Source organism: Chroicocephalus ridibundus, chromosome 22 (genome assembly GCF_963924245.1).
Source record: "Chroicocephalus ridibundus chromosome 22, bChrRid1.1, whole genome shotgun sequence".
Lineage (NCBI taxonomy): Eukaryota > Metazoa > Chordata > Aves > Charadriiformes > Laridae > Chroicocephalus > Chroicocephalus ridibundus.
Window position 1 is genome coordinate 4396427 of NC_086305.1, and position 27332 is coordinate 4423758.

General features: G+C 51.2%; 1 protein-coding gene across 1 annotated transcript; it reads left to right on the forward strand.

Moving 5' to 3' along the window:
- Window positions 1–13828: 13828 nt before the first annotated feature.
- Window positions 13829–26044, forward strand: GNA11 (G protein subunit alpha 11). The gene is made up of 7 exons (XM_063357767.1): window positions 13829–13990; window positions 18456–18640; window positions 20256–20410; window positions 21446–21574; window positions 22792–22921; window positions 23688–23841; window positions 25330–26044. Exons 1-7 carry the CDS (start codon window positions 13855–13857, stop codon window positions 25518–25520), a joined length of 1080 nt encoding a protein of 359 aa, XP_063213837.1. The 5' UTR covers window positions 13829–13854; the 3' UTR covers window positions 25521–26044.
- Window positions 26045–27332: the final 1288 nt, after the last annotated feature.

Here is a 27332-nt window from a genome sequence, read left to right on the forward strand (position 1 = left end):
ACAGTCTCCCCCCTAAACTGGTCGGCATCCCGGTCCCCTTTTTACACATCGAGAAACTAAGCCACCGTAGCTTGGGCTTTGCACGAGGGCAGCAAGGTGCGGTTTGTAACCCGGCTGGGTCACTGCTGTCCCCTCGCAAAGCTGGGTCCTGCCTCTCTGCTGAGCTCTGCCTTCGGTGGGAGGCATTGGAGCAAGTCTGGAGCATGTCGTGTTCCCTGCCAGGCTTGTCACCTTGCTGCCACATGGGGGAAAAGAAAGGGACAGTGGGATTTGGGTTTGGCCCTCAGCTATGTGATGATTCGGATGCGCAGTGCCTGCGTCGAGAGCTTTACCATCCCTGGCCCCCAGCACAGAACAGACCGGCCTTGCAGGCAGTGCCAGCAATGGGTCCTTGTGGCCAAAAAGGCCAGTGGCATCCTGGGGGACATCAAGAAGAGCGCGGCCAGCAGGTGGAGGGAGGTCATCCTCCCCCTCTGCTCTGCCCTGGGGAGGCCCCCTCTGGAGCGCTGGGTCCAGTTCTGGGCTCCCCGGTTCCAGAAGGACAGGGAACTGCTGGAGAGTGGACAGCAAAGGGCTGCCAAGATGCTGAGGGCACTGGAACACCTCTCTGATGAGGAAAGGCTGAGGGATTTGCGGCTTTTTAGTCTTAGATCTTTAGATCTTATCAACGCTGATAAATACTGAAAGGGGGGGTGTCAGGAGGATGGGGCCAGGCTCTTCTCAGTGGTGCCCGGGGACAGGACAAGGGGTAACGGGCACAAACTTGCCCATGGGAAGTTCCATCTCAAGACGAGGAGGAACTTCTTTGCTGTGAGGGTGGCAGAGCCCTGGCACAGGCTGCCCAGAGAGGTGGGGGAGTCTCCGTCTCTGGAGACATTCCAACCCCGCCTGGACGCGTTCCTGTGCCACCTGCTGTGGGTGACCCTGCTGTGGCCGGGGGTTGGAGGAGATGATCTCCAGAGGTCCCTGCCAACCCCGACATTCTGTGATTCTGTGTAATTCTGTAACTGTTCCCGCTCCATTACACGAATTAGGTATCTGCTACAGAGGTGATTAAGTGCAGAAGAAATATGCAGCATGCAAATGCCATACTCTGAATCACATCTTCAAAATGGGGGGTGGTGGGCTCTCTCCTGCACTCCCAGTCTTGCCGTGTTTGGGGTGAAAGCACAGGAGCCCGGCTCCCACTGCCCTGCGCTGCCTTCCCCTCTCTTTGCAGTAACTCGCCGTCGCTCCTTTCCAAGCGGGAAATGAAATGTTCCTTTTATTGGCTTTTATGTTGGCTACAAAATGTTCCATTTTATCTTTTTTTTTTCTTTTTTTTTTTTCTTCTGCTTACTTTCTTCCAGGAAACACGCTAATTTATGGTATAATCTTGGCAAATCCCAATCCAAGGGAACACAAACTCGCTTGTGCCTAGTAAATGACTCTTTAATGGGCCTGTCTGCAGCCGGCGATGGATCCACGTCTGAAGAAGGGGGAATTATAACCTTGCCCAAGCAGCGGGTGTGCGTGTGCCAGCAGAGGTGAATATGGCCTGGGCATGGCAGCCAAATAGCGCGTGGAGGAGCCAGCCTTAAACACACCCTGGTGAGGGGAGGGAATTCCCACCGCCCACCCCAGGCCCGGAGCAGGAAATGAGGGTTTTTCCAGCACGGGAAGACAGCTCGGAGCACGGGTGTAGGAGCTCTTCAAGACCCAAGAACCAACTTTTATCTGCTCCCAGGCAGTTTTACGGCGATGTTGGAAAGCTGCGGCTGAAGCAGACGGATCCCCCCACACCTCGGCCGGGAGCGAGGGGTGGCGGGCTCTCGCCGCACCTGGGGCTGGGTCGGGGTCAGGCTGAGCTTGCTGGTGGGTTTCCAGAGAGTGTGTCTGCTCCTGGGGAAGCCAGACCACCCTTTGGAAGGGCCACAGAGGGCAGCTGAGGACTTGGCTGCTGACGTTGAGAGCTTAGTCCACGGCCTGACACTGTGCAGGGACCTGGTGCCGGAGGATGGCAAAGGCATCTCCAGCCAGGGTGACCAGGACATGGGGGCTGGAGGAGCCACTTCCACCGGCACTGTTGTTGGCATCATCCTTCCAGGGAGTGAGGTGCCGTGCCTACCTTTAGCATCGCTTTAAGGCACTGCAAGTACGCGTGGAGATTTCGTGGCATGCTGTTGGGCTCGCTTCTGCCCCCGGCTGTGTGCCCTCAGGCTGTACCACGCCGTGTCCACGCCGAGCTTTGCCTTTGGCCGAGTCCTGAGCTTGCCCAAGCCCCGTGGGCTCGTCTGGCTGGAGAGCGGGAGCAGTGTCCTGCTCAGAGCCGGGCCTCTCCCACGCCTCCATGATGGCCTCCTGCCCCCGGGGGCTGGAGGGAAGATCCTGCCATCGCTCCCACTTCCCACAACATGCCCGTCTAGCCACATCCTTGCTCGCCAGGTCGCCTGGCCACTGGCGCTGGAGCCTGGTTACCCAGGGACCAGGAGTTTATATTTAGCATTGATAATGGAGCAAGAGGCTGTCCCAGTCCCCGGCCCCAGCAGGAAGGGTTCGTACAGGGATGTCCTAATGAGACCAGAGCAACTTCCTATTCGTTCCTAAAAGGAGCAGTCTAACAAAGCTGCCAAAAATAAATCTATTTAATGAAGAGCCTTTGTAAATTATTCAGATATTATATCCCACTCCAGCACTGGTTCAAGGAGAGCGGCTGTACAGACACTTTCTTCTCTGAAGCTCTGGACACAAGGTGAAAGTCATGCTGTCATTGCAATGGAAATGCAGGCTCTAAGATCCCGCTTTTACCCGGAGAATACTGTCCCTTTCACCTGGAATTAAAGAAGAAGAAATAAAAAAGGCACAGCAGCAATTCAGGCCCTGAGACAAGGAAGGATTTTTCCTTTCCCCCCTGCCTTGGGACCGCTCTTGAATCCCAACACCTAAAGCTGACCACGTACACAAGTGCTTTGCAGGATCGAGTCTGAGGAATTCGGGCTTCCCTGAGCACCGCACGCCTCAGCGTGGCGCGGACAGGACCTCGCTGGAGGTTCAGCCAGCGGCTCCTCCTTCGCTTCCCAGTTGTGGCTGGAGTGCTGTGGACTGTTTCCAGTAGAAACAGGGCTGACACCCACCAAACGTGGTAAACTTCAGCTGCCATCCATACACCAGCTGCTAACAAATCCCAGCGTCCCCCCCTCCCCAGGATGTAAAGCGCAGCTTTGCAGAGTGCCGTCCCCCACTGCCATCCCATATTCGGACATCTGTGAGGCATTTTATAAGGCACAGTGGTTGGTAGCTCGTGGGCTATTAGCCACAGCCAGCCCTGTGCCACGCTGCTGGTGCTCACAGGCTTCTCTCCTGTTTCCCAGCGCGTCCTCGCTGGCGGCGGGGCCGGCTCTGGCCGGGGCTGGGCAGAGGAGCTGCTGCCAGGCACACGCCTGCCCTCGGCGGCTCGGGCACGGGGGCAAAGTTTCCCCGCTGACGTTAACGTGGAACCACGCGGCTGCCAGTGCTTTAAAGCTGCAGGGGTTAATTCTGCGTTTTCCTTCAGCCTCTCAGGACTACATTTAGGTTTTTCTTTCCTGCGGTCCCTTGCACCCTGCCGTCAGCAGCTGCCTGCGTGTGGGAAGGGGCAGCATCTCTCGGGGCACAAGGGGAGGTGCTTGGGACTGGAAGGCATTTTCACAGAGCGGGTCGTGGCCAGGGTCCCCGGGTGGGTTGCCGGCGGGCCATTCCCCCACATCCCATGAGGCGGCCCTGCCACCCACAGCACGGCTGGCGTTCTCCCTCCCCACACGCTGCTGCCATGGGCCATGCACGGACTCGCTACCTGTGACTCAGGCCAGGCCCTGGGGGGACGCCAGGGGCCTGCGGGACCCCAGCAGCACCCCGAGGGCCAGAGCAGAGGCTGGAGGAGGTGGGGGCTGGCAACTGGGCACCAGGCTCCCACAGCGCTGAGCTGCCTGAAGCCCCTCGCCCGCCCCTGCCCCTTCCCTCTCCCGGCAGCCGCTGCCGTGCAGCCGCTCGGGGCCTCCCCACGCCATGGCTGAAGGTGGCAGGAGCACTGCCAGCTGCCCCATTTCAGCCGCTCGGGGCCTCACCACGCCATGGCTGCCGGCGGCAGGAGCACTGCCGGCCGCCCCGTTTGCTCGGCTGGAGGCAGCTCTTGCAGATGGGGGCCTGGGGACCGGGATGTCCCTGCGGCACCTCCAGCGTGGCCCCGGCTCCCCGTCACGTCCAGGCCAGCTCTTGTGGGACCTGAGGCCACGCTGTCCCTTATCGCCCCTCTTATCACAGGGATTATTGGCTTTTTATATTAAACTTTCTCCAGATAGCATAACGCAATCTAGCAGACGCCTGGCAAGGGCTTGGCAGGCCCGGGAGTGATTTATAAGCAATCTGTCTCTGCGGTCTCTCCCTCACACACAGGCTGTTTCCTCCACTCCCTCGCCACCTCCCAACTCTCTCCCCGTGGCCGCCGCCGTTAGCAGCCACGCAAATCTCCCGGCTGCCTCCAAGGGCTGGAGTGAGACGTGGGGCTGCCCCACCGGAGGATGGGTCCCCCCACGCCACCGGCCGGCATGGCAGCGCCGCCCCCGCCGCAGCCAGCAGCCATCTTGCCCGCCTCTCGGGCTGCTGGGCACGGGGCCTTCAGGCTCTGCCCGCGTCCCAGCAGGCGGCCGACTGCCCGGGTAGGAAACATCCTGCCGACACCGGTGGTGACACTGGTGGTGACGCCAGCGCTGTGGCCGTGGGGTCGGGTGGCTGCATCCCTCGGGGCTGTATCCGTGTGCCCTGGCACGCGCTTCCTTCTCCGTTATCATATTTCTCACATCTTTCTTTGAACCGTCTGCTGCCGGCCTCCGTCAGGGACAGATATTGAGCCACACGTCGCAGCCCAGTGCTGCCCGGCGCTCTCTTCCCCCAATTTCAAGGGCAGTGACCCAGGGCTGGGGTCCTGGGCAAGCGCGGGCTCGCGGGGAGCTGAGGAGGACCCACGACAGCCATCCGTGGAATAATTACTAAATCAGCCAAGAATACAAAAGTACAGCATTGTTCACACATTAAGGAAAGTCATAAAATCAAGAGGCTTCTGAGGTAGAATACAGCCGCAGCTGGCACACGGAGAACGCAGCATCTGCCATTCCCTGTACAAGGTTGTTTGCGAAACTACACGGGGGATGGAACGGAACGCGACTGTTCCGTGGCCTTCCCTTGTGACGAATAGCAGATACGGGAACGAGATGGTACTACGGAACGGATAAGCGGCCTACACGCTACCCGAGCCAACATTTCGTCAAATTTTGATGACATGCTGTCCTTTGTGCGAACTTTGCTCATCACAATGTACCAAAACACACCTCCATCCCGGCGACTACCCGCCCCCAAGGTGCGACCACTCCTCCTTGGGTACACCAATCATAATAAAAGTATTTATGACTAAAGTCACTCAAACTCCACTTTGAAGATAAAAAAATAGTATAAAAATAGCCCGAGAGAGGGGGCATATCAGGGAAGACACCACCGTGAACAAGTCGAGAACTCCATCACTGAATTCCGGGACCAGCCGACGGGCTGAGCCTTTCTTCCCCCCCATAGGGACGCCTTTGGGTAAGACTAAGATTATACCAAGTGTTTCCTCGAGGAACTTAGAAATTTCTCCAGAGAACCTCTATCCTACATTTATAGCCAGGCTGTGTTGTTTATAACTTTGTCGCGCGTTTTTTATACTTAACAATATCTTCATTTGCACGTGTTTTGCAGACAGTGTATTTATCACCGGCAATCCTAAGAACCTGTATATCTGTTGTTTAAATAAACTGCACTGTTTAAGTAGCTGGTCGTTTCGGTTTCTCACTGAACGCGACCAAAGACTCGAGAGTGGCCGTGCTAGTTCCTGAGCACGACTAGACTGAAGGTGCAGTCCACTATTAGTGTATCCAAATCGTAACAGTTTAATACATATTAAACGCGACGGGACTGATCGTGCTGAATTGGGCATCGCTCAGAATTTAAACCCAGCCGCATCTGGCCTCCCACCTGGGTGAGGAGTGTTAGAACGCAAGGGGGTTTATCTTCTGCCAAAACCACTTTGCCCCCTTTTCACCCAACACCGTCAGCGCCGCACTGCCCGCCCCGCGAGCCTGGCCTTGGCGCTGGCGTCAGATGCCATTCCACGGCGCTGCCCCTCGCCCCTGTCACCACCCAGCCCCGACTGCTTCCGTCCCCCAGAACCGAGCACCCCATGACACCCAGGCGCTCATGACGGGACACAGCAGAGCCCCAGCAGCTCAGCTCCCGCCCGGGGCAGCAGGCAAAGCGCTTGTTCTGCGCCGTATCCCCACATCACTATGCTCTTTTCCTGGGGAAACTGTCTTGCTGCTTGCCCTCAGAGGCAAAAATGAACTTCAGCCCAAATTCCCCGCCTATACCAAGAAGAAAAACGAGAAATTGCCCCGTGGATGTGCGTGGGTCCCAGCCAGGCAGAAAGGGCCTTTCTCCAAGGAAGAGCCTTGGTCCAGACAGGCTTTTTACAGCTGGCAAAACATTTCCACCCTCTTTGATCCCGTTTTATCAGTGACTTGGAATAATTGGGTTCCATTCCTCATGGTGGCTGCCCCCCGCTTCTGCTGTGGCCTGTGTTTTTGCTGCAGACTGATTAGGGGTAATTATCATCGTTTTTACCAGCTGAAGTGCAAGGAACGGTTCACACTCCTTGCAGGAAGCAGGGAAGGGATTTTGCAGCTGAGGCGTGATGAGGAAGCACATGGCAAGGATGCCCGAAACTGCCGGCTCCTGGACCAGGGCTGGGACAGCATCAAGCTCTGGAGAAGGGCTCAGCTCCGGGTGGTGTCTCAGGCGTTTGGTGGGAGATAAACAGGAAGTTTGAAGCTGTAACACGGTCGGGAGGTGCAGGGGAATCCGCTGACCCCCTGACCATGAGGAGGCTCCTGGGCCCATTAGATTCTAGATTTGAATCCCTCTGCATACGAAACAGAGTCTGAACCTGACGGAGGCAGCGCTCAGGAGGGGCTGGAATGGGCAAAGGAAGGTCTTCTAGAGCAAGCCCACTGTGTGTCATGGGCATGGCAAGGACTCTCACCTCTCTCCTTCTCTGTTTCCCTTGCTGGACAAAGGGAGTAATGAGATACCAATTTTAAGGTCAAAGGGATCATCCAGGCTTTCCTCCTGCCTAACCTGAGGCAGATAATCTCTCCTCCGTATCACATTCCTCCTGCCCCTGTGCAGGATCAGCGCTTATCTACTGCAAGGGAGCTCGGGCAAATGAATATTTGCAACAATTTCTGAGATTTGCACAGGGAAGACAGATTACTACATCCTTAAGTGTCTTCCTGTACTCAGCTAGTTTAGCGGCGCTGCATTCCAGGTATGGAGAACATTGCTTCCTGACCTCAATTTATGACAAAACACTGAAGCATGAGGCTGGATTGATTGCACAAGGAGATTGTGTCTTAGTAACTCATGTGAGTGCTGCAGCAGCTGTGCTAATTCATCATTCCTTTATTTATGAAATCTATGTGCAGGTTGAGTGCAATTAAATGATGTGCTTTGGGATCCTAGGGGATGAAAGGATCACGGTAAATGTAGGTTTGTTATCCTGATTTACTGTGCGTTGAGCCCACCTACAACAGCCATGACAAACCAGATGCGAAACATACGGTTTAAAAAACCGTAATCCAGCAATTGCTGTCACAGGCTGCGTTTGTCAGCGTGTTTGATCTGGGTGCCTTTCCCCCTCTTTTCAGAGAACTCAAGTCTCCTTGTGGCGTTTTCCTGTGACAGGCAATTGAAAAGCTTGTAAAAAATAATTTGGGGGGAGGCTGAAACGTTTGACACCCGCTGTGCAGTGGTAACACCTGGCGTGCTCAGGCTTTAGGAAGAGACCTTACGCACCTTAGAAGTGGCCTCCTGGGCAGCATTTGCAGGCTGGGACCCGCAGCACGGGGAATCATAGGATCACGGAATGGTTCGGGTTGGAAGGGACCTTCAAGATCATCTAGTTCCAAGCCCCCTGCCCTGGGCAGGGCCACCTCCCACCAGACCAGGTTGCTCAAAGCCTGGCCTTGAAGGAGCTGATGAGGGTGGAATCCCAGTTTATGCAAGGTTAGCACTACTGTCACGATTTCACTCGTGTAAAGGTGCTTTCAGTTATCGAACGGTACCTTGCTTTCCTTTCCCTTGCTCTAAGAGCTGGGCTGGCCTGTGCTGGGAACTGCTGACCGTGCACTGGCCAGGAGGGGGGTTAAAGAATGGCAGGGGCCCGATCCTGACCTGAAGCACCTGGGTTGGGAGGTGTTGGAGGGCTGTGCCTGGCTGGAGACAGGCCGGCAGCGCTTCTGCGGGGCTGTGGCTTGCTGGTGCCCTCCTGTGGGAGGCCGGGCTGGCGCCAGGGCTCCGCGATGGGGCCAGTGGGTCTGGGCGGAGGTGGTCCGTGCCCGGCACTGGAGATGGTGCTGGGACCGATAGGACGAGGGGCAATGGTTTAAACTAGAGCAGGGCAGGGTTAGATCAGACATGAGGAAGTTCTTTACATGGAGGGTGGTGAGACACTGGCCCAGGTTGCCCAGGGAGGGGGTGGAGGCCCCATCCCTGGAGACATTCAAGGCCAGGCTGGATGAGGCTCTGAGCGACCTGATCTAGTTCAAGCTGTCCCTGCTCGCTGCAGGGGGTTGGACGGGATGGCCTTTAGAGGTCCCTTCCGACCCAACACGTTCTATGATTCTAAGGCAGCTGCAGGTTGCCACAGGCAAGGGGGTGCCTGCATGGCCCTAGCCGGGCAGTTTGGTGGCTGGGCTGCCCGTCCCTGTGTCGCTGGCTCCCTTGCAGAGGGATGCTCCCGGGGCTGCTGCAATTTCTTCTCCTTCCTCTGTTCCAGAGACTACTTCAGTAACCCCAGTGGTCCTGGCCACTCATTAGCGCTGACAGGAGCTCAGGCAGTGTCTACTTGATGCCACCCCTTCCCAAGATGGTGTGTGGGAAATGCTGCTGCTGCAGGTGCGGGCAGGAAACCTTGAAAGGGATGAAAAAGGAGGGGAGCAGGCGTGAGGCCACCAAAATGCTTGGAAGGGACTTTAAAGTGAAGTTGTTTTTTTTTTTTTTTAACATGGAAAATGGTGAGCAGCATGAAGCCCAGATCAGAGAGGAGAGTGTTGTGTCCTGTCCTGTTCCACCCGCCTTTAACCACAGCCTTACGTCCTCGCACAGGGCCCAGCAGGTACCAAAGCTCTGCTGTGCAATTCAGAAGGTGTTTCACCTCTCGGACCCGCAGCATGGATCTGGGGCTGCTCATCAGGCTCCTCTGGGGGGCTGGAAGGTGGGTCTGTGAAAGGGGCGAGCTGGGTATGGGCTCTGGAGGTCTGCGGGGAGGCCACCGTGTCCCCATCAGCGCTTGCCGCTCTGCAGGTGACGCCGGCCCCAAGGGAAAAGGGCCCTGGGTTGGCCGGGACACAGGGATGGGGCTCGGTCGGGCTGATTTGATTTCCCCCCACCTCCGGCCGCTGCCCCCCGTCTCACGGAGGTGTGGGGGAGCGGAGCTGGGGATCCCGGCGCGATGGCGTTCCGGGGGCCGGCGGGGAGCGCCGCCCGCCCCGCTCCGCTCCGCTGCTGCCCTCTGCCGAGCGCGGCCCCGACCAAGACCGGCACCGGGGCCCGGCCCTGCCCGCCCCCCCCCCCGGCACCGGGAACCCTCCCAGCGCCACGGCCCCGGGGGATCCGAGGGGCGGCAGCGGAGGGCAGCGGTCGCCGGGACCTGCGGGGGGGTGGCTGAGGAGGGGAAGGGGCTTCGCTTCGGTCTGGCGCTGAACCAGGGCGCGGAGCAGCGGCTGCCTTTGCTTTCTCTTTCCTCATCTCCTGCAGATCGTCTCTCCGCTTCCTCCTCCTCCTCCTCCTGCTCCCCCCGGTCATGTCCCCCCTTCCGTTTTGATCTGGCTGAGTGCTCCCAGGCGATCTCCTTTCCCCCAAACCACCCGGAGACAGCCACCAGTGCCCGCTGCTGATCCCCCAGCCCTGCCATCCTGCTCCTCGGGGAGGGGGGATTCATCGCGCCGGACACCCCCTAACGTGGGAAATGAGATTCTATAGCTCAGCTCCGCGGGGTTGCCATTGCCAGTTCCTGGAGAGGCACTGAGGAATGAAACACACACACACCCCCCCCCCGCTGCAGTTTTTCCAACAGGTAGAAGGTATAAAATGTTGGCCGGCAGCAGGGCACTTCCAGCTGACAGAAAATGTCACCCCAAAGTCATGGGGGGGGGGGGTGGAATCTATAACCCTGCACCACCTCCGCCGCTGAAAGCTTGTCCGAAAGGTGAATTGTAGTAACTAGTTCTTTCCAACAGCAGGAGGGAATGGTTGTTCAACTTACAAAATAACCGCAAAACAGAAGATGTAATCAAGGTCCTGATTCAGCAAAGTACGTGCTGGAAGGGGCATGCGCTTGGCTTCCAGAATATGCCCGAGTGTGTGTGTGTGCAGCTGAACTGAGCATCCTGTGCCCAGAGCACCTGGCTCCTGCATTAAGATGGCAGCAGTTCTCATCCTCTGGTTGCAAGCTGCTTTTTTTTTTTTTTTTTTAAGCAGTGAACGTTTTCCTCAATTAAACTGTTGATCAAGCAGCTGCAGCAAATTGCAGCTGGGATGTCCCTGCTCCCCTCTGCTCTTGAGCATCTGGAACTCAAAAGCACCTGAGAAATGGGGCCAGAATGGAGAAAGGCAATGGGACTTTGAAACGTGTTGCATCCTGACGGGCGCGGTGACTGCACAGCCTTTCCGAGGGCTGGGACCGTCCTCTCTATAAATGAATGGGGAACATCTTTGTGATTAATATTAACTGCTGCAAATGCGGGACATGGAGGTAGTTGCGATGAAGTGGCCTGACATGTTCAGGATCAGCTTTCTGGGGCGAAAAAAAAAAAAAAAAAGCAGTTCTAGCAGTTCTGTCATTCTTAAATTGACGGTTTGATGAGGATTCATCAGAACGGATGTCTGCCCACGGGAACCAAGCAAGTGGTCCAGAGGATGGATGCAAATTTTCTTACTCCTTTTCTTTTGGCAAGCTGTGAAAGTACCTTCAGGATCTTCTGGCCTTTAGGTTTTGATCCTGCCCAGGGGAAAGTAACCAAAACAACAGCCTCTAGCCTATAGCACCTTGTGGTTCGAAGCAGCCTGGCAACCTCAACTAGATAATTCTTTAGCAGCTCCTGAGGCACAGTATCTATCTCAAACTCACAGCCTGAGGACATGCAAAGAGGTTATGTGACTTGTCTAAAGTCAGAGCAGTGTTGCAGGAACTTAAAAGAGCTCCAAAGGAGAGAAGATCATGCTGAGCAGCCCACTGTGACTTCAGTTCTGGATGTCCTGAGCACCTCTGCCTGCAGAATAACTTTTGGTTGCCAAAACAAAATGATTCCTTCACCAGAGATCCATGAGGGAGTAACAGTCCTCTCGCAGCTGTGGGGCATCTGGAAGTAAGAGACCATAAGAATGGGAGGTGAGTATCAATGCTGTGAAAGGCCAAACTATGGAGAGAGCACTGGGGGTGGGGAGGAAGCTACAACCTTCTTTTAATTGAGGCCAAGAGCTCATGGGAATAGCACAGGTATAAGAGGAGCAGGTGGAACGTAAGTGGAAAACAGAACCTGTTTTTTGTGAGTATTTCATGTTTCTGTCTCAGCCAGACTGCCATGAGGTAGGGATTGGCAAGCCACGGCACAAGCCAGGCAGGTAATAAGGAAGACGGGTATGGAACAGCTCTATCATGCTTTTTTTAGACCTTCAAAAAGACGGGTTACATACAGACCTCCAGGCGGAGTAGACTAGGAAAGGTGAGGGAGCCCAGCCCTGGAGGTGTGGGAAGACAGAATGGGCAGTGCTGGAGCTGGGTGTCCCTAAGGACTCCAAAACACCAGCAGAAGCACCTGCAAAAAGGGCAAACAAAAAACCGACTGGGTAAACTGAGGGGTTGGGGAAGTTGAAAGTGAGACAAAGAAACAACAGCAGATGGAGCAAGAGAAACCGAGACAAGCAGGGGGAGAGGAAGGTGAGGAGACTTCTCCTTTGGAAAGTTAAGCGTGCATCTGTTTACCTTGCCACGTGGAATATACAGAGGTCTTGCTTTGCCTACTCCCCTCCTTCTAGGGGGAGAGATTGGAAATGAGGGGCATGTACTAAAGCGCTTACAGATTCATGGGGCTGGGATGGAGGGGGCCCTGCTGAATCAGGATACGTGACCATCCCGGAACAGGTTGTAACAGCTGGAGCCCTGGCATCCATCTGAAAGGAAGGTGAGAGCTGCAGCATCTGGAATTTGGCAGCATCAGCTGCTGCAAGGTTTGGCCATGGAAAAAGAGAATCTTCTCAATTCCCAGGATTCTGTGTCTATCTGTATGGAGGGCTGTGGGGAGGGCACCTGGCTGGCTGGGACACGCTGGCACTGGGTCCCCAGTCCCTGTCAGCACTTGCTGCTCTGTGGGTAACACCTGAGCCAAGGAAACTGGTCCTGGGGTGTCAGGGACACAGGGATGGGACTCGATCAGTCTGATTTGACACGCACCCCTGCCCCCCAGCTGCTGTCCCCCCTCTCTTGGAGGGGCAAGTGGTGAACTGAGATGGGAAAACTGACTCTGCAGGTGGAGGAGTGGAGCTGGGGGGTCCAAGGCAGCTGCGCAAGGCAGGGCAGGGCGATGGGTGTGCAGCCATGGGTGCCCCAGGCAGTGTGTGTGCAGGAGGAGCCTGGGTGTCAGGTCTTCTGCTCGGGGCAGGTTCCTGCTGGGCATGGTGGGGCTGCTCAGAGAGATAGAGGCAGCAAAAGGATGGAGACACGGCTCTGGCTTGGGCATGATGCATCCAGCTGCCGGCAGCAGGGACCTAGTGGGAAGCAACGGGGAACCGGGGTTAGAGACAGCTGTGAGCCCCCAGTCCGGAGGGATGCGGAGCGAAGGAGGGCCCGGGCGGTGCTCAGGGCACTAAGCCGAGGGACTGCGTCCCTGCTTGGCCCTGCCCCGGGAGGACACAGCCGGGGTCCATGGCCAGAGACCGGCGGTGCCGGCCCGGCGCTCCTGCCCCTCGCTTTCCCTCCTCCGCATCGAGGACTGCCGCAGCCGTGGGCGGCGGAGGGAGGCCGGGCTGGATGGGTCTGCGGGGCCTAGGGCGGGGGTGGGCCCTCCCCCGCGCAGGGCCAGGCCCAGCGACTCAGGGCACCCCCGGAGGGCGGCTGGGCCCCGCGGGAAGCGCCGCAACGCCCGCGGGCCCGGCCACCGCCGCCCTGACGGCCCCGCGGCGAGGGCCTGGCCGCCCCCGCCCCGCCATGGGCGCCCCGTTCCGCCACCGTCCCACAATGCCCCGCGGCCCCGCCCCGCTCTGGGAACGCGCGTCCGAGGGCCCGCCCCCGCCACCGGCCAACCAAACTCGCGCTCCGGTTGGCCGCCGCGCCCCGCCCCGCCGTCTTGGCCCCGCCCCCCGGCGCGCCGCGCTCTCCCACTGGCGGCAGCTGCTGTCAGTCAGCGCTTGTTTTCGGCGGCAGCGGGTTGGGTTGCGCTGGCTCGTCGCTGGCTCGGCGGGGCCGTGAGGAGGGAGCGGCGGGCGGCGCAGCCGGGCGAGGGCAGCGCGCGGAGGGGGGCGGCGGCGGCGCTAGGCCCGGCCGCAGGAGTCGGGGCCGAGGCCGGGGCCGAGGCCAGGGCCGGGCCGGGCCGGGCCGGCGCCGCGGAAGGAGGGAGGGAGGGAGGGAGGGAGGGTGGGGAGGGAGGGAGGGAAGGGGGCGCCGGGCCGGGCCGGGCCGCCGGCCGTGCGGAGGACGGTGGTCGGTGCCGGGGGGGGGTGGGGGGTGGGCGGGGGCGTCCCGGCCGCGGCGCGACCATGACTCTGGAGTCCATGATGGCCTGTTGCCTGAGCGACGAGGTGAAGGAGTCGAAGCGCATCAACGCCGAGATCGAGAAGCAGCTGCGGAGGGACAAGCGCGACGCCCGCCGCGAGCTGAAGCTGCTGCTGCTGGGTGAGGAGCGCCGGGCCCGGCACGGCACGGCCCGCGGGGCCCGGCCCGGCCCGACCCTGGGCCGCGGCGCTTGACAGGTCCGGGAGGCGGCGCGGCGGGGCCGCGCCCGGGCCGCGCCGGGGGCGGGTGTGGCGGGGAAGCGGCGGGACCCACGAGCGATCCCCGCCTCGGAGCCGGGCGCTCGGGGCGGCCTTCCCCTCGGCGCGGGGCCGGGCCTCTCGTTGGCCGCCCTTTGTTTTTTTTTTTTTGTTTTTTTTTTTTTTTTTTTTATGATGCGGTTCTCTGTCAAAATGGATTTTGACACAAGCAGGAACTATGAGGCCGAAATTAGTGGTGCTAAATGCGGGCACACACACAGGCGCGTGAAAATCATCTCAAGGAAGCGCTTGCCGGAGCGTGCTGGCCCTTCATTGGCGTATGAAGATTCGCTGATGCAGTCGATGCTTTTCAGTATTGTCAGGGAACTTCTGGGGCCTTGAGTGTGAACGTGTCTGGAAAAATTGGCCTCCGGCTCTTAAACCACTGAGTTCCCCTTGCGCGGTCCCGGGGGGCCCGGGTCAGAAGGTGTTGTGGCGAATCTGAAGGGAGAGGAGGCAGTAAGAACACGCAAGTTCTGTGTCTGACGAGGAAATGGCTATGGTGTTCAGCATTACCCTCAGAGGCAGAGATCACCTGTGCGGCGATAAGGATGTCGGTGCTCAGATGGAAACGTAGTAGTGTTCTGTGGTTGTGCAGATGGATAACTATTGCCTGTTTAGATAAGGTTTATAGGGGATGGGTAATCAGTTACGAGAGCAGCCAGCTAAGATTTCAGGCATTCACATCCTCCTTCAGCAATGAGTTTGATATTCGCATGCCGGTAGCCCCCAAATTAAACTTAAGTGACAGTTTTCATGGGTACTGTGATTTATCATTTCTCATGTACGTATCCTGCTTTGTGTCGTAAATACTGTATCCTCTCAGGCTGAAATATGAAGCCGGTCTGATGGATTGAGCTTATTCACACTTGGGGTCTGTCGTGAGTTGGCAAGCCATTGAGGTACAGGTGAAGAGTCAGGATGATTGTCATAAAAACAAATGTAAAACTTTATACAGGTGAAGTGAGGCTGTGTCTGCCCAGCCCTTTGGAGGGCTCCAATACTGACATAGTTACATAGTGATAATTCAGTGAAGGCCGGGGCTTTCCTTCTCACCCTGAATTCTCAGTGATTAACATGTTGCTGTTCTTCAGGTGAAAGGTAAAATCGAGGGCTCGACATTTGTGCTCTTTGAAGATGCCGTGTCAGGTTCTGTAAGGCTGCTTGTAGACAAGGGAACGTGTCGCTTGCTCTCACGCTTCCCTAAAGCAGTCCCGCAGAAGCAGCTGTTTCAAAATAGGTTGGTACTATAGGATAGATCTGGGTTAAGAAGATCCCACTGGATCTACATATTTCACTTTAGAAATAATTCACATTGCTCAAGAATCCTTTTTGCTTTTAAGACACAAGTAACATTCGGCATCAGATTTAAAAAAAAATATATCTATATCAGGTGGTTAACTAGTGTTTGATAAACAACGCTCCCAATTTTAGGATGTGTTTGCTGATGCGTTTCACTGCATTGCACATTGCCCACCTTAAGTTATGGCAGGTAATGTGTGTTCTCTCTCCTTGATGTAATTGCTCTTTGCAGGGATGACTTCTGTCTTGCTCCTCTTATGTGCGGTTCTTACATTCACAAATATTAGTGATCGTATTAATGGGAGGGCTTTCCCAAATCTTCAAAATTTTGAAAAGAGTGCATGCCTGGAGGGTGTTTCTGCCTTGTAGAAACTCTGGTAATTTTTCTTGTCACTGTATCTAGTGACAGTTAGTTTAAGCCTAAACCAGAAAATTGGGGTGAAAAATAACAGTGCTCATCAATGATGAACCTGGTAGTAAGAAATTTGATTTCTAGGTATTGGACATTACGTAGTCATTTGTCTTTTCATTGGGTGGGGAAGGGGGAGAATATTTTACATAAAAATTACTTGTGATTAGGTATGGGATAGTGTTGGCTGAGTAACATATTTACAAGTGCCTGTCATGTACTTGAGGGTCATTAGTAACTTACTGTAAACTCTGCTGCTTTCACGTGTTGACAGAAGAAATGGCGAATCCAGGTTATCTCCTTGTCTCAACATTGTCATATTAAAAAAAGTTATTGTGCTCTTATAAATGTAGGAGACCATACCCAGCAGAGCTTATAATGTTCTGGTGTAGTGCTGTTCTGGATTGTTGATGGCCTAGGTAAAAGCAAGTGGCACCTTTTAAAAAAAAAAAAAAAACAAACAAAAAAAACCCCCACAAAAAAACCCCCAAAAACCCCACCAAAAAAACCCCCAAATACCAAAACCCAGGTGATGGTGCAGTGACAGGATGAATCTGCGTTTGAACTCTTAAGTTCTGAAGTAAGTGAATGGCTGGTGTTGAAGTTTCTCATATGTTTTCCTTATTGCAGTGCTTTGAAGCACCACTTTTTTTTTTTTTTTTTTTTTCTCAGTTTTGGTCACTGTGGTAAAAGACAAGGAAGTATTTCTCACCACACTGAGAGAAACCACAAAATATTTCAGTTTCCAGTTTTCCCACCCTCTATTTACGGTGCAGCTTTCTGTTTGAGATGGAGATAGTTTGCTGCATGTTAGTGGTGTTTATAAAGTTAATTTCTAACTACGCTGACATAACTTCTGTCAGTTCTTGGAGATGGTGAGTTTGTTTATTTTAAACATGCTGCTTCTAGTTATGCGCTTGCTGCTCTTATTCGAGCATATTTATTTGTTTGCCTTTTAGCCTGGTGCTATAAACATGAGTAACTGAGAATCTACGTGTGAGCAGTAATTGTGTATTGTGATGAATGAGATCCTGTCTTAATATATCTCTCCCCTCCTGTGAGGCGAGTACCTGGTGGTTCCTGTGGTGAAAGCCAGGGCTCTGCCAGCATCTTTATGTGTGACTGCAGATCAAACAGATTTGTCACTTAGGCGAGACACTTTAGTTTTTGCTCTCAGTAGACGAGCGAGCTGGACCACTGTATTAAAAAAAGCTGTCTTTTTTTAAAAAATATAATATGTATTTTGCACATCAATAGCAAATTTTAGAGCATTGAGCAAAAGTAGTGAGCAGAAGCGTCGATGGTATATGCTTAGACTTGTGGGATGAGGTGTGGAGGTACGCTGATCACACGCAAGACTTGACCCATATGTCCCCTCCACAAAAGGTGCTGTCTATACGGAAGCTGCTGGGTGCTCTCCGTAACACCAGTTGAATTGTGAATTTAACGAGGCTGTGTAACGGCACGGCTGCTTTATCTGATGATGTTTTTCCTCTTGTACTTGCTGTGTTAGAAAGTTCCCCCCATTTTTTTAATATCATCTGTTGGCCTTCGTGTGTTAAATGACACTTTTCTGCAGCCATAAATGTAGGAGCGGGAGGACCTGCCCAACTGACTGTGCAGGAAGCAGGCGTTGAAAGGGCTGGACTGTTTAATGCGCTGGCATTGCTGCCAGCCTGCCTTGCCCTCCCATCTCCTCTGGGCAGTAAACCTGGGCAATAAGGAACCGGGAGCCTTGCGGTAAGGAACCGGTAGCCACGCCGAGCAGCCTGCTGCCTGTTGAGGATGCAGACAGAGCGCAGACAGCTGCGTGCAGCATCCTGCTCTGTTCTCCCTCCAGTTGCTATTTTTAACTCTACAATATCCAAAGGCTGCAGGCGGTATTAGAGGTATCTTGCCACAATGATTATAATTTCAGTCCTTAAGAGCAAACGTTATGCTTGCGCAGTATTTTTGGACTACTAGGCAGATGCACTGACTGGATTGTTTATGTCAGATGGATAAGCAAGTAGTTTCTTCCTTAGGAGCACCATTCTCCTTTAGATTTGATTTTTTCCTGTTGTGTTCAGTTCTTTTCTCTGAAAAGGCACGTAGCCTATAAGGTAAAGAGCATTTTGTGCCAAATCCCAGCGAAAGAAAATTCGCTCTTTACTGTGGAAATAGGCTTCCCCCAGCCCACTCACTGTCATCTCGGTTTGCAGCACTTACCAACTCGAGAGCGCATCTGGGCCCTCTCTGGCTGGTGCGGTGATTGTAGCATCTTGCTGGAGTATCTGGGAATAGGTCAGGTGTGACGGACAAGGGCCTTTTGACGCAGAACGTGTGGGAGTGGCTGTAATGTGAGATTTGGAATAAGTACCAGAGCTGCTTTTGAAGGCTGCCGTAAAGGACAAGATGTCTTCCCTCTGTGCTCTTAGGTTCATCGTGGGGATGAGCAGGACCACCCAGACTGCCTTCTAATATTGGGGAAAGTGACTAAAAAAGTGGCTGGAAGTAGCGTGTACTTGGGTATAGTACTAGGCACTTTGGGGTATGATGGGATTGATTGTTAGCTTGCTTTCTTCTGGAGCAAGCCTTGCTTGTGATGGCTCCTAACGCCCTCTCTTGCATTCTGTAGGCACTGGGGAGAGTGGAAAAAGCACGTTCATTAAGCAAATGCGTATAATTCATGGCTCAGGCTACTCTGAAGAGGATAAAAAAGGCTTCACCAAGCTGGTGTACCAAAACATCTTCACTGCCATGCAGTCTATGATCAGGGCCATGGAAACCCTGAAGATTCTGTACAAATATGAACAGAACAAGGTAAGTTTCTCACAATTTTTGCATTTATCTTTAGGCAATGGGGATTCTAGGATTCGACTCCTAAGTTCCTGTTTGTTTGTGTCCTTCTGCATTGCAATCTCAGCCTCCCCGAACTCTTTCCCATAAATGTTTGGTACTTAAGGACTGGTTTTTATGACATTTTGCTGATAGCTGGCTCTATTTACTTGGTTGTGTTGAGGGACAGAGCAACTTTCTCAGGATGATTTGTGCCGCTGATCTGCGTAGTGAGCGGTGAGAGCAAGGGACGGGGATACAGTACAGGGTAGGATATAGGAGAGGTGTTCCCTTTACTCATTTCAAGGATTCGGTATTGTTAAATGTGTTGGGCTTTTCTTTGCATGAGATATTATTCACATCGGAACTTGAAGGTGACAAAATACTCGCTGGACTCAAAAGACACCTCTATTGGTGGTTACCGCTATTACTGCAGTCTGTCGGTTTTTCTGACAGGTACTGACCAAAGGTACAAACTTTTCTTCAAGGGTTTTGGTCTCAACCACAGAAGTCTGGCTTCCTGATTTTGGGTCCAGGACTAAATTCTTCAGACAGATTTGGTCTAAATTCTTTTTTAGCTTTTTTGGGGGGGAGGATGGGAAGAATGAGGAAATTGGATTTATTATTTTTTTTTTAGTGTGTTTTGCTTCTTTAATGCTTAATACCTTAATATTTTTTTAGTGAAATTGTATTTTATCTGTTCTGTCACACAGTAACTTGGAGCCGATTTTTAATAACTGCTGATAGGCAGTGGATGGTGCCCCAGGAGTTCTTGAGTCCAAACGCCTTTTTTGCCTTTAGAGAGGCTCTGCAGTCTCAGGGATGAGAACGGGCAGGGTGTGAGGAAGCTTGCCCTGCCTGGGCTTTACCCGGGGCATGGTGGAGGTGTTTTGATAGGTATAATCTGCCAACCTTTAGTTATGATAGCATGTGCAGAGCTTGGCTTTGTTTTTTATTTTTTCTTCTTCCTGGGATAGGTGCTATAGGCAAAAGCCCCTTCCTGTGGCAAGCGTACTAAAGATTTCGGAAAGCAGGTCCGTGGGGATAATAACTTTACAGATGCCACAGGGTGGTGTTCCGACGGTGGTCCTTCCTTTGCTTATAGGTTGTAGGGTGGGCATTTTGATTGAAGTACATCGAAACAATGTCTCTGTTGCAATTCAAAATGTATTTAAAAATATTTTTTTGTAACGAACTGAGAGAGCAGTTTGTTACCCGGCTGCAGTTGAACCGCCTCAGATGCGGGGCAGCCCGTGGTTCTTCAAAGTGAACGCTCTGCCTTGGAAACCACGGTGTTTCAAAACACCTAGTGATCTAACGATAGGTGAAACCTGCTGCTGTTTTACAGCTTATTCTGTGAAGGAGCATATGATGCTTTGGGGGAATTTTGCTGATGTGTGCTATGTCTTTGGTGAATAGTTTACCCATTGTCCCTCTGGTCTTAGCAACCTGATTCACAACCAGCCCGTGGATCCTTGAAGTCATAATGTAAAGATTTAGTTCATTGGAGAATTTTTTACCTGCCTGTGACCGGTACCCCCTGCTCCTGACCCTCCTTTCTCCCCCTCCCCCTTTTTTGGTTTTGCTTTTCCATCTCCAGGCCAATGCAGTGCTGATCCGGGAAGTGGATGTAGAAAAGGTCATGACGTTTGAGCAGCCATATGTAAGTGCAATTAAAACATTGTGGAACGACCCTGGAATACAAGAGTGTTATGACAGGAGAAGAGAATATCAGCTTTCTGACTCAGCTAAATAGTAAGTATTTAATCGCTGGCATGCGTGGTAGTGATGGTCTAACAAAAAATGCCTGTTGAATTTTTATTTTTTTTTGTTGAAGTCTAGAGTTTGTTTCAAAGGGCAGGAACACAGCTGTAGATTTCACTACACAGTTTGTTTAAAGTACCTTTTATCTTTTTCATTGGGGCAGATGAGTCTTGCTAGTGTTTTAGACAAGCTGCATGGTCTCTGCTGGCTATGCGTGGTGGGATAAAAATCAGAGGCATATGAGAGGGGCGCTTTGCCTCTATCAGCCAGAAGTATCCTTAGGAAAAGTTAAGATGAAAGAACAGTGGGAGCAGGTAACTGGTAACTTGTTTGAATCTGGCTCCAGCAAGGCAAAGCGCTTTGCTGGAGATGGGGGAAGCCATGTTTATTTGGGGATAGATTTAGATCTGGAAGTTCTTTACCATTTGCTACTTTTCATGAGGGTATGAGGTGTTCTGGTGGGTGATAAAAGACAGTTGTTCACGCGTCTGCTTCTGTATATACCTGAGGCTAGAATCTCTGCCTTACGCCATCTGTGGTGGTCCTGGCTCTTAGGCAGCAGCAGTGTTGCTCTTTCTCTTCAGGTTTGTCCTTTGGCCTACAGGTGGATATGTATGGATGTGTAACTTAATCAATTTATTAGTCACAAAATCTGAGTCTGACATAGGTTTGTTTATAAATAGAAAACCTCAGATGAGACTTGATTCTGAAACATAAGCATCCGCTCTACTTAAACTTTCTCCGTAGTAAAGATTGTCTTCTGTGCTACTATACAGAGTTAGTAAAGTTGTCCTTAATGTATCTGGTTATCTTCCGAAGGGGATGGCTGGTGAATTACCGTTCCCCAAAAAAGCATTCTGTTATTTTTTTCCCCATCGTATTTTAAATGGTTCAGGTGACTTCTGGCTTTCTTGTTATACTAGGGAAAGACTAAATGTAACAGTGTTTAAGTCTGTATATTTATATGCTGCAACCTAAGGTAGTTTTTGTTTTGTTTTGTTTTTTTTTCCATTGTGCTTCTTGTAGCTATCTTAGCGACGTGGATCGTATCGCTACCCCAGGATATCTACCAACTCAGCAAGATGTGCTACGGGTTAGAGTTCCTACAACCGGTATCATAGAGTACCCCTTTGACCTAGAGAATATTATCTTCAGGTACTGAAGGTGTATTCATGTTACAGCTAAACTGAGAAAGGAATTATATGGTTTCAGGAACGATGAGTTCTGGATTGCTTTAGAGTGTCCAGGTGCTTAGTTGAGAGGGTAGAGTGGCTGTACGTGCTGTGGTATTATGATGTATCTGTTGACAGGTGCTCCTGTAATGGGGATGGTGTAACATTTATTCTGATTAAGGGAAAACTCCAAGCTTCAGCATTGACAGTCACAAAACAGAGCATGCTTTTGAATCAGTGACGCTTAATGCCCAGCTAACCATCTTGCAGGAGCCGGCATCCTGCCTGGGAAGGATTGCCACTTTTTGTGCGGTGATACCTAGTGTCTGCCTTCAGAGATGGTTTTCTGTAACTACCTGGTGCTCTCAGGATGACACCAAAACTTCCTGCCTGTGCTGCTGCAGCAATAGGTGGTATTTGGAGGCTTAAGCCAGCAACCGAGCACGGCATAAAGGGCACAATGACACACCTGTCTATTGCAAAGCAATTTTCTCCCTAGTTCTCTGGTACTTAAATGCTCCCTGCCCTTCTCTACCACAGTGTTGACATTACAAGAGGGGAATAAAGGAGCCTGCATCCTCTCTTAAACCACTCAGTTACGGATATACAGAAAGTTACTCTCCCTGTTCTGGTTTGCTGACCTATGAAATAGGTATAGGGGTCTAGCAAAGGCGGACTGGGTGTGTTGCACTTTAGGTGAGTGACAAAATAATTTTAGTGTGCTATACAGGTGGGACTTAAAACTGAGGAGGTGAAGTGCATAACTGTTAAACAGCACATTCGAAGAAGAGTTTAATAACTAAGAAAGCTCTCTGTGCGAGACAAGTCTTGAGGCAAGCAGATGCTTTAATAAAAATAGTTTGCTCGTTTGACAGAGCAGAGTTTTGAAGGACTTGTCTTTTCCCACTCAGGACTGCTACTTAGCAAACCAGAGCGGAATGCAACTAAAAATGGTAATGCTGATATCTGGGAGATTTGAATTTGGTATGACTTGCCTATGGCCATCTCTTCAGTTTGATATATTGCTGGAATAGGATATTTTGTGAACTTGATGGTTTTGTTAGCAAGCACTTACTGTTACATGCCAGGTTAACTTGAATGGTAAAGAACCACATTCGTTCTCATCGTACGCTAGTCCTTTACGTTCAGATAGAGAACTGCAGCTACTTCGGTGATACTGTATGTATTTCTCTTCCTTAGAATGGTGGATGTTGGAGGTCAAAGATCAGAACGAAGGAAGTGGATCCATTGCTTTGAAAATGTGACTTCCATCATGTTTTTAGTAGCACTTAGTGAATATGACCAAGTTCTGGTGGAATCTGATAACGAGGTAAGCCAAAGTATGGAACTCTGCAGAAGGGTGGAAGGAAAGGGGGAATGTCTGTCTAGGGACTTGTAGGTTGGTACCAAAGTGCTCGGTGCCAGGTTGCATTAGCAAGTATTGTTGGTTTTGGCCTTCAGTTCTTCCTATTGCAAAGGGAACGTGAGCCTCCATGGGTCATGATGTTCCTGAGAACGGAAAATGCGCAGTGCATTCAGATCATCTGTGCTTCTCGAGTAATACTGAAATACCCTGAAATTGCTGGGTTCTGTGTGCCTTGGAAGGTACTGTGCAATGTGACAGCATGTTCTTAAAAATCACCCATTCCTCTTTTCTGCACCGAATTACTTCGTGCTGTGACTGCTGTCTTGTTAGATAGTGACTGGTCCCTTTGAAGGTGCAATACTGAAATTTTGCACTTGCTAATAGATAAAAAAAATGCCATTAGGTAACAGCAGTTATTCCTCTTCTACTACACAAAACACGTTCGCAAAGTATTGTGGCCAGTCCTCTCACATGACTGTCAAAGCCTAAAATGACTTTTAAGCCTTTTGATGTGAATGGCTTGCTAATTAAACGAAGCTTGAGTCCATCAGATTTTGCATTTCCTTTCCATTTACTGGTGCAGCTTGAGATAGAACCTACCCGAGGCCAAAGTATTTTGTGTACGGTGTCTGAGATGCGGGATCGAGACAGAGATGAGTACGTGTGCAGGTAGCAGAAAGGCATCTTAGTACTCATTTGTGAAAACAACGCTTTCCTTTTCTTATTTCAGAACCGGATGGAAGAGAGTAAAGCTCTCTTTCGAACCATTATCACTTATCCATGGTTCCAAAACTCTTCTGTTATCCTGTTTCTCAACAAGAAAGATCTGTTGGAAGACAAGATCCTATATTCCCACCTTGTTGACTATTTCCCAGAGTTTGATGGTGAGTAGTTTTTAAGAAGGAACGCCGTATATCTAGAAGAAGGCTTGGTTAGAATTGGTTTGGTTAGAATTTTTGGGGGTTTTTAAAGAAAACTCAGCTCTAGAGATGGGGAAAACATCTTACTTTGAGAAGGAATACTTACAACAATGAGAAAATGTCACAAAAATAAATGTCTTAATCGTATGTAGGTAACTGGAATCTGATTGAATGATCAAATAATGAATCTCTCCTAGATGAGGAATTACTCCCCAATATGCTCTTCAGAGTATTAAATAATGGAAGTTTAACTTTCCTGCCCGTATGCTCGTGCATATAACCCGTTTCACAAATAGGTGACAATTTGCTTTAACCCTCTAGTCAAGAGGTGACTTGAGTCCTTGTTTTGGGAAACTGCCTGGTCAAATACCCAAGTTGTTCAAATGGCGGCGCTGAAAAATCTCAGGTAGCATCAAATTCGTACTAGTGTGCCATCTGCAGTCGTGGCAAAGTAATATCTATGTGAAACAGAGAAATTCCCATCTGAAACAAAATTTCTTTGCCAAAATAGCATTTCGGGCTCTTCAGTTGAGTGCATTTAAAGTTGGCCGTATTAGTTGTCCTGCCGCTTCTGGAGTTTCATGCCCCCTGCTGTCTGAAAGCACAAGCGCTCTGAAATGGTCAGTGGCAGAAAACATGACGTTTTTCCAGCAGGCTGGCAACGGCTGGTGGGTTTATCGGTCAGGTAGTGTGTAATTCTAATATAACTTAACAGCTGGAGACAAGATCACAGCATCGGGAAGTGTCATATGCTTTCGGTTTTTTTCCTGGAAGTATTTACTGCAGCTCCTCCAGGGATGCTGCATGGCTGGTGAGTGGGAGGTAGCCCATCGGACTGCCTCTCAGGAGATGGTCCTTGCTGTGGAGAACGCGACACCGCCGCTACTGCAACAGAAATATCAGGCAGTGACTCTTTTTTGAGGAGTTGTCAGCAATATGAAGTAAATACTGGTAAAAATTCCAGGTTTTTAGCTCCTGTGGATTGACCAGCCAGTTAGGACAGACTGCAGCGCTGGCTGAAGATGACGCTTGTTTGTAAAACGTACGCTTTTGTCCTTCGGTGCATAAGATCCATCTGTATATTAGGAAGAAATATACACCCGATCTTGAGAGCGGAGCGAGGTGTTACGCACAGCCAGCATCTGGCGCTGTTGTCTAGTGAACGCAGGGGTTATACCAAATGCTGTCTTTCAACGCACGGTCTGAAGTGATGCCTTCGTTTCCGTAAAAACTCTCAGCCTTGGAAAAATGCTTTTTGTAGGTTATGGTTAGGTAACTGAAAAGCATTAAGACGCTTCAGCTCCTGGGGCTTTAATGCAATAAATGGTCTTAATTCCTTCTTTATAGGTCTCTAACCCGTAAGAAAAAGTGCGCTAGCAATTATTCTGATGGATCAAACTGGGGGGGTGCACTTAGCGTAAATCAATTAACTGGTTTCTTTGTTTGCTGCAGGCCCACAGAGGGATGCACAGGCAGCCCGTGAGTTCATTCTCAAGATGTTTGTGGATTTAAATCCAGACAGCGATAAAATCATCTATTCTCACTTCACATGTGCCACAGACACAGAAAACATCCGTTTCGTCTTTGCCGCTGTCAAGGACACCATCCTACAGCTCAACCTGAAGGAGTACAACCTGGTTTGACCCGCTCTGCTCTTGGCCCCTTGAGAGGCTTCATTGTGAAGAAAAGACAAAAAAAGAAATTTTAAATATGACAGGAAAAAAAAGTTTTAATTTTTGATGATGTAATGATTGCAAATTGTCTGATCTGTGGAGTGGCAAGTGCTCAGTGTTATCCTGGAGTCTCATGTCTCTGTCCACAGAGTAGTTGATTTCATATTTTTAACAAATTGCTTTTATTTCACAGTTAACGGGGATATGCCTCATTTCTTCAGCACCTTGCTTACTTCTTAATTTTTTGCCAAACAGCTAAGGCAGTCTCATCTTGAGCTTTCCTTTGTTGCTTAGCCACTTTTTTTTTTTTTCCCCCCCTTTTCATTCCCATGGTATATATATAGACAAAAATAACTTTCCAGCCGAGATTGTGAATTCACTGGACTGTGGGAGTGCAGAATGCTACTGGTCCCTTTGCCTTGTGCTATAAGGGTGCCTCTGGTGTAATTTGCTAATCCTGCTTGCTGCTTTTTCCCCCCCGCCCCGCCCCGTCCTTCTTTCCCTTCCCCAGGACACGCTCCATGGTTCACTGTGATGAAATGTTGGGGAGGAGCGATTGCTCTCCAACTATTGTGCAAAAAAAGGAAAAGGCAAAACGAAACACACAAAAAAAGCCATCACTTTTCCATTCTTTATATGTTCTAGTTCTGAGTTGTTTTTTTCTTATCAATTATGAAAGGTATGGAGACTGTGATTATTTTTTTTTTTTTAAATTATTGATGTTCTATACATAGTTTGCTACGTGTTGCTGTATTTTGTTCATGGACTACAAATGATGGAAGCTCTTGGAGCAATAGCTGCTGAGCCTGGGGAAGTGCCTGACTGTAATTATTCTTTTTTTTTATTTTATTTTGTTATTATTTTTTTTTCTCACACATACACACATCCCCCCCACACCACAAGCGCATGCGCGCGCGCACAAGGCTCAATTTGCAGAGAGGAACTGTGTTTTGTTGAGTAGAGTACGTGACATCAAGTGAGCAACTTCTCTATGCAGCAAATATCAAAAGCACACTGAGTAATTGTGGCGTTTAAACATCAGACTTTGGCTGGATTGAAAAATCTTAGTCTCGTGCCACCCTCTAGTTCTTTTCTTGCTGCTAGTAGCAAACAAGCCTTGTTTATTGCATTTAGTGCCAGTGTGTCGAGTGACTTTGTAAGAATTCTTCGGTCCTGTCCAGCTCGCGGATTTTTAGAAAGGACCAGAATCGGTGGGTGACAAACTTTGGGACATAGGTAGGATTCTTACTTGAAAAGATTGAGGATAGCTCGTGGAGGGAGCGGCGATTCTCCCTCTCTCTCCTGTTTATGCATTCCCCTGAGGCACACGCTGCTGTGTTTCTCTCTAGAGGAGCATGGATCCTCTTCGGAAGTCTTGCACACATACTCGCTCCAGGGTGCATGTGATAATCCGGTTACCGTAGTCATGGCTGGAGCGCGCGGCTGCTATGGAATCCCGAAAGCCCTGCTGTGGTTGCACTTTTGTTTAGCAGGAAAGTAGAGGCAGAGGCAGCAGGGTTTGCTGGTGCAGGTGGAAGGTAGAGTGGAGGTAGTTCTGGATTGCAGATTCCAAATGAAACTCCACTGAGCAGAAGGATGTGAAGTCTTTGCCCGTTAGAGAGCTTTTTCCAGGAGCGGAGGCAAGTGAACAAATGTGCCGAAGACCTGGTGCCGGCCTGGAAGATAATGGCAGTGGCAAGGCAGGGAGCGAGTAGGAAACAGGGGAATCTGACCCGCCTCTGGACGTGTGTCATTTAGCCATCACTAATGCTTCTGTTTGAA

Coding starts and splice junctions, on each gene's coding strand:
- GNA11 (XM_063357767.1), top strand. CDS start 13,855: ATGACTCTGGAGTCCATGATGGCCTGTTGCCTGAGCGACGAGGTGAAG. Junction 20,411..21,445: donor CTTTCTGACTCAGCTAAATA/GTAAGTATTTAA, acceptor TGCTTCTTGTAG/CTATCTTAGCGACGTGGATC. Junction 22,922..23,687: donor TGGTGGAATCTGATAACGAG/GTAAGCCAAAGT, acceptor TTCTTATTTCAG/AACCGGATGGAAGAGAGTAA.